This window comes from Xenopus laevis, chromosome 5L (assembly GCF_017654675.1).
Source record: "Xenopus laevis strain J_2021 chromosome 5L, Xenopus_laevis_v10.1, whole genome shotgun sequence".
In the NCBI taxonomy this organism is placed as follows: Eukaryota; Metazoa; Chordata; class Amphibia; order Anura; family Pipidae; genus Xenopus; species Xenopus laevis.
The window spans coordinates 81025950-81033291 of NC_054379.1; the positions used below are offsets into that span (position 1 = coordinate 81025950).

Genomic DNA, 7342 nt, shown 5'->3' on the forward strand with positions numbered 1-7342 from the left:
TTTGTGGATATTACAAAATTTAGCTTTTTGTTCAACAGCTCTTCAGTTTGGAATTCAGCAGCTATCTGGTTGCTATGGTCCATATTACCCTAGCAACCATGCAACATTTTGAATGAAAGACTAGAAGATAAATAGGAGAAGGCCAGGACAGTAAGAGAAGTCATTAAAAAGTAACAATAACAATTGTAGACTCACAGGACAGTACTTCTTTGGCTGCCAAGGTCACTTACCCTATTTAAAAGCTGGAAATGGGTAGAAGATAAAGGCAAAATTAAAAAACTATAAAAATTGGCAAAAATATACCATTCTATAACATAATACAAGTGAACTACCCATTTAAATGCAGTAGCATAGGGTGACATTTAAAAAATGTTGGGCTAACATTCCATGTCAAATTATTATTATTACCCATCCACCACCCTACTGGTGTTCATGCACATGGGACCATGTTTGGGTGACAAAATTACATGCAGGTGGGAGGATGCAGGGGGACATGCAGGTCCTTATTAAGTTCCCTCACACCCAGGCCCTCGCTGCAGAGCTGCTGTAGCTGTAGTGCTACTGATCATATGCTTTATTTGTGCACACAATCAATCTATTTTGTTTTTCTTCCACAAACAACTCAGTGCTGCTTGGCAGCTAGGAATTCCTAATTACAGCTTTAGAAACCAAGTTGAATCAGTGTGTGGCTCACAGTATAAGTGACTAGTTTGCAAAATGAAAAAATGTTCTCACAAATGACACAAATAAGTCTGTATAGAAAGAATGTGGTCAATAACTTTAACTATGAAGCTGCAATGGCTTCTGTCACTGCTCTAGAAATGACATACTCTGTATTTCTACCACCCCTACTGCTCTCTCCTCCCCAACAACAGTAGCATAGCCTACTTGCGTGTTACTTGTTATACAGAACATTGGTCATATGGTTTTGTATGGTAAATAATCAGTTTAATAAAAGGCTGCACTGTTTCTGTAATATATTGCATATACTATCTAATAATGTTGGCAGAGCTGAAGTGTGATTTGTCTTTTCAGGTCTTGGATAGAATTATATTCCCTAAATGGCCTCCTCTCTCTAAGGCATGCTGCTTGCTAATCTTGACATTGATTTGTAAGCATATCTCTGATACCATATTGTTTCCAAAGGTCATTGAACTCCTCTAGCCTTTTGGTTGACAATGGTGTTCATTATAAATAGATAATGTTGCTAGAAAATCATGCAGGGGCAGGTCTTTTGTTTTCAAGATTCTCTGATAGTGCTTATTTGAAATGCAACTGACTTATGGATTCTGACTAACAATCAATATTACCAGTGAAAGGTTACATTCTTTATTAAGTTACAATATCCATTAATTGAAGTCAGGGGCTGTTAGAACAAGGTTCCATCTCCCTCAGCAGCATAGTGTTATTCTGCACAAATGAATCAAACCTCAGGAATGTTATTTATCTTATAATGATTTTTTCACATGGTTAAGACACATCTGAGAATAAAATGACCAGAAAAATGTCTTTTTTTGCTTATTCCCTGTGATTTTATTTTTCTTTTGTTCACAGAACTGCTTTTTATTGCAATTTCTCATTCTGAAGGAAGACATACTGTACTACCAAGGATGTTCTTGGACCCTGGAAGATCAGATCCAAGTATAATGTTATTAATGTGGAAATGTCAGTAGCTTGGCAAATCCTAAACCCCAGGTTGGTGTATTTCACCATGACCAATCCAAAAACACTCCTGTGTGTGCTTCAAAATCCAAATTCTTATTTGCAATCTACAATATGTAAGGGTTAATATATATTATTATATTAATATATATTAATTGATATTGATCATCAGCCAAAAAGCTGCCAATTATCCCCTGCTCTACATTTACAAATAACCCAGTATAAAATGTATAGAATGCCAGATCTGGGGCTCCTGGTTGATTAAATATTTCCCACCATGAAAAAAGATTGTTTTAATTGAATGCATTTTGTCCACATGGCAGTTGTTAAGGGTCTGTGTTAATGTTAGATTATACCATCATATACCTTGCATCAGAAATAATACATAACTTTGAGGCATGACATATACATTATTTCTAATGCCATTGCAGTTATAATTGTCAGGAGCTTGATTTCCAATTAACTAATTATAGGTTCTGTCTCCAGAAAGAACCCCCAGAAAAGAAAAGAAACTTGTTCTCTTGTATGTGTTTGCTCTGCTTTAAAAATCACATGTGATGCATAGGTGACAGTGTGACAGATGTATCAGGAGAAAAGAGCAACAGATGAACTTGCTGTACTGAGGGTGTTAATGGTATTCTCCTCAGGTTCCCATGCAGATCAACACTTGGTTTGAAAATCAAAGCTTACATTTTACTGCAACTACACTGACGTCAGCAGTTAAAGAATTAACCATAGCAAGCCAGACGGCATCGTAAAGGTCTGTTGAAACTCTAGCATGGTAAACATTGAATTTACATAATAATGTGAATTGTAATGAGCGCTGCCTGGTAAAGAGGTCAGGCAGAAAACAGAAGATTACAGGTATTACATGTTTATCCACAGAGTTCAGCTATACCTAGATAGAGAATTTGAAAGATAGAAATGCTCTTTGTTTAAAATAAAATTTGATGGTCTGTTAGGCTTTTTATTAAGTAAGAGGTTTAAATTGTTAAAAGGCTCCCTATGTATTAGAAATAGCATTTGAAAAGTCACCTGGCTAATGGGAATCTTGGTTCTATACAGTGGGCTGGTTTGTCGTCTTAGCAACAAGCTTTTTAAATTAGAGATGATTTAAGCACAGTCATTAAAATAAGAAGCCACACACACACACACTGGAATGTATGTTTCAACGAGTTTATTCAGTACAAAAAAATCATCTCCATTTGTGGCAAAATAGGCTATTCACCTACGACAAAAAAATACAACATCCTATCTCACTCATTCCTTTAAAAATGGCAACACTGTTTTGGCAGTTCAGCAGCTTGAAATAAAGTGTAATAATGAAGCCGTTTTGGAATGTAGTCACTTTACAGATGTGATACAGACTTGCTTTTACGCATCCACATTGTTCTTAGAAATTGTCAGCTTCAAATATTTAAAAACGTTCCCAGAGATACGAACGTATAAAGTGCTCAATGTTTCAAAGTCTTTTTTCCCCCCTCCAAGAATGCAATGACATGTACCAAGTAGTCCTAAACAGGCACTGTTAACTCATTAGATTGTCACTTGTGCAGCACTGTAAAGCTGGGATGCAACATCTTAGACGTCGCTCGGTGATCTGGAGCGAAAGGACACTTTGGATTGATAGCAGCCACAGAAAAGGACCCACATGGACCTCTGTATCTCTTGATTTCTATAGGCATAAATGATGGGATTAATCATTGAGTTGTAAGTAGCAGGTAACAGTGTGGCATAAGTATACACTGAAGGATAGTCATGTTCGCCCACCACACAGTATATAGCAAAAGGCAACCAGCTGGCCCCAAAAGTTCCAAGAATAATGGCCAGGGTAGATACTCCCTTTTTGGTGGCCACATAATGGGAGGCTGTGAGAAAATGCTGCTGCAGTGCTATCTGGTGAGCGTGTCTACACACAATTTTGCAGATTTTGATGTAGAGGTGCAGCATTAAAATAAAGATGAAGAAAAATGAAGTGGAAAGGAGAGTCACATTACTTTTGGTCAGAGGCTTAACAATGCTGCAAGATGAATCATCATCTAGACAGTTCCAGCCCAGCACAGGAAGGAGCCCCAAACATAGTGAAACCCCCCAAGTGACCACAAGCATTATATGTATCCAAAGTATTGTTTTCTCTGATGAGTAAGTCAGTGCATTGTATAGCGAGAGGTAACGGTCAACTGTGATGGCCAGCAAGCTACTCACAGAAGCAGTGAAAGAGGCCACTAGGAATCCCACGGTGATAAGGCTTATGGTCTCTGATTGGATCACATATTGAAAAACAAAATTCAGGATTAAGCCAAAGCCAGCCAGGAGGTCTGCTGTAGCCAGGCTCCCAATCAGAACAAACATAGGTGATCTTAATGTAGGAGTATAGAAGATAATTGCTACCACAATTGCATTTTCACAGGCGATGATAGTTCCTGAGATACACAACATAATATCCCACGGGTTGATGGTAAACACAGAGAAGAAAGCAGATAACTCCAGTGATGCATTGACATCATTTGCCTGGATCCAGGGTAATGGGAAACTAGATTCGCTGTCATTAAGACTTTCATTCATCTCTCCAGTTTACGGGTGCCTGAAGAAAAAGAATACATACAATAAATATAGTTGAAACATAGTATAAGCTAAGTAGCAAAACACAGGGACCTTTAACCTTTGCATAACTGTTAAGTTATTCATTGGGTCCAAAAGTTCAGTACTCTGTATTTAATTTCTTTGTACTTGCCAGTGGCAAGTATGGGTTTATGTAATAAATAATGCTAAATTTCCCTCAGGTCTAGTAACCCATAGCAACCAGTTAGCTTTGCTTTTAAATGGATGATTAGTAAATGCTATCTGTTGCTAGGGATTACCAGAAGTGATACAAACTCGGGGTGCAACTAACTATTAGCAACAGCAATTAAAGGAACTGCACACATCAAATGGTGTAATAAGATGCTCAGTCCCCAACAAGGTTCACTATTTTGGAGTGTGTGTACCTCAGTGAGCCAGTCAGCAGGAAAACAATCCTACAGAAATCAAACCTTGTAGAAGCAGGACAAATATTGTCCAATGATGGTGTAAAACCATGGGAGCTAGGGAATCAAAATCAGCAACAAATAAATGGTATGCCTCCCCCTCAAGAAAAAAAAAACGAATACAAAAATAAGATATCTTAATAAGCTGGAATATCAATGTCACATTAAAAATAGTGGCTAGCCCTCTACAACACATATACAAGTGCAGGGGTGTATATGAATTTAGGTAAAAAATATAAAAAGAACATAGAAATCAAAAGCCAATATGAACGATTAAAACACATACAGTCCCAGAAGCAGTCATTTATGAGACATAAAGTTCACTATATGGCCAGCCATTGTTTGTTATATATTAGATGATTAGTAAATATTATATTGGGACTTTGTAGAGACTTATTAAGAGACTGGACTGGCTAACAGACATACGCATAGAAATACAGTTTTGTCTCTCATTCTCAAACAAACGCACAAAAACAAGCTGCTTCAGTCTTTTTCACCCACGCTGAAGCAGAAGCAGAAGCAGCCTCACACACTCTCACAGAGACACACTATCAGGTGGCTGAGTGTTCTCTGGTTGAAGAGAAACAACGTTACAGGAATACGATTTCTTGCTGTCTGGCAGCAATTATATCAGGAAGAATCAGCAGTTTCTGCAAAACTTTAGATATTTACACATCTAGATATCTAACAGCCTGACTGTCATAGGCAAAACATATACAGGATAACCTATGAATCACTGCATTGCCTTGGATGTGAGCAGGAGACTATACAGCAGAATGAATTGCAAGTTTTCCTCTGTCCATGGTGCTGAAGTGAAACCAGCCTGCACGGCTCACCTAAGGACTCTCTGGCATATTCAGCATGAGCTTCTGCTTAACTAAAACTTCCCACATGCACAAATATCCACAGAGTTTTCTGTGGCTGTGTGTGTGACAAACTGTTGCAGTATACCCTACAGCTCCCTGGTGCTACTTGATCATTTGGTCATTGCTATCTCTAAATAATCAAGGCAAGTTCCATATAAATGCTCATTTTAGTAAAGTAGTCTCAGAAGCTTTTCTAATCAGTTTGATCTACTTACCTATAACAAGACTCTTTAGAATAGTTCATAGGTGCTGTGTCCTGGTCCGTGTCAGGGAAGATGCTACCGTTTTCATCTGCAGAGCTCAGACCTCTGTGAAACTGAGAGACTGACTGGCGCGGTAGTGTAGGGAGGCTTATACTATACAGCTGACTGTATCTTGGCAAGAAGGGGGGGGGCAGAGCAGAGGGAGTTGCTTTGGCTGCTTGGGGGCTGGCCAGTACAAATAAAAGCCTGTGTGTGTGTCTGCAAAGAATATTGTTGGGTCTGTGTGTATAAGATATGCAGCGATCCATAAGACAATGACATAGGCATCCATAGGAAATTTATTTGTTTTATTAAAAATTCTTGCAACAAATTAGGCATCCATAGGAGGCAAGGGGGTCATTATTTGTCTGCCTTTGCAGCTTTATCCTCAAGCAAAATAAGGGCCCCAAGCCCCCTTTTTTTGTTTCTTTTCATCCAGAGACAGCCTGGTCTCATGATGACATGTTAGAGAGAAATAAGGAAAAGGTGTTTGAGGCTGTCATTGCCTCAGTGTGCAGTGAGAGAGACCGGATCAGCTTGCTACTGTCTGCTTTGGAATGAGAGAGACTGGAACCTGTGCTTATGTGTCAGACTGTATTACTGTGCATTAAGTGAGGGCATGGCTACCTGTGGCTGCTGCACAGAGAAAACTTGCCATTCGCTGTTTAAGTTTATCTGTATCTATTATACAGGTAGAAGAAGGTATGCTTTATTGTTTGAATATCACTTCCCATAAGGGAGTGAGTCCATTATTTGGCAGCTCTGCTCATTGATTTCCAGCTCCTTTTTTTGTTTGTCAGATCTGCTTGTAAACTATCTGTATGTATTACCAATATAACATTTATTAACAATCTAGTAAATCAAAAATGTTAGCTTTTATGCCTTCTGTATACAGTTTCTCATTTAACCCAACAGTGGACGTCATGTTGGTTCCGACAGAGCTAAACCTATAAATGCATGTATTGACAATTGTCAAATGCTATTGAATTTAAATCTCTCTATAGGTGGAATACTCTGGACCAGTGAAGCTGACATTTGATTGACTGCTGTTGGTCACTTATGAACAAGACTGCAAATGTGATTGCACTGAAATAGATGCAAATGTTTTGACACCATTTATTAATTATCAATGAGGTATTTGAATACAAACATGCTTCCTTCACTTTTGTATAGATGTACAAAGCTTTATTGCGTCCGTCCTGCCTTTTCAACTGAATTGTGTGCAAGTGTTCTTGTTGACACTGAAGAACCTTGGAGATACTACCACCTTCAACATGGTGGTAATTCCAGCATTCCCAACATAAGGTCGTGTCAATTGGGGCAACAGACTTACAGCAAATGGATCACATGCAAGTAAGCAAATACCCACATTTGCATTTCTCAGTTTGCATGTGATTGGTGGATAGGAGTACAAGCAATCGTGTTTGTTTTGATACCTCAAAAGCAATTGCAGTGGGCACAACTCCCTACGTCTGCAGCAATGATGCTGGACCTTTAAGACTGTGACTGTCCCTCATAGAGGTTTTGTTGTATTGCAGTTTCTAAT

The 7342-nt window shown here is 38.6% G+C and overlaps 1 protein-coding gene across 1 annotated transcript; it reads right to left on the minus strand.

Moving 5' to 3' along the window:
• Positions 1 to 2824: 2824 nt before the first annotated feature.
• gpr6.L (G protein-coupled receptor 6 L homeolog) lies at positions 2825 to 5910 on the minus strand. The gene is made up of 2 exons (XM_018262437.2): positions 5770 to 5910; positions 2825 to 4246 (listed from the first exon to the last, which is right to left on the minus strand). The coding sequence occupies exon 2, from the start codon at positions 4225 to 4227 to the stop codon at positions 3244 to 3246; it is 984 nt and encodes a 327-aa protein (XP_018117926.1). The 5' UTR covers positions 4228 to 4246; positions 5770 to 5910; the 3' UTR covers positions 2825 to 3243.
• Positions 5911 to 7342: the final 1432 nt, after the last annotated feature.

Coding starts and splice junctions, on each gene's coding strand:
- gpr6.L (XM_018262437.2), bottom strand. CDS start 4,227: ATGAATGAAAGTCTTAATGACAGCGAATCTAGTTTCCCATTACCCTGG.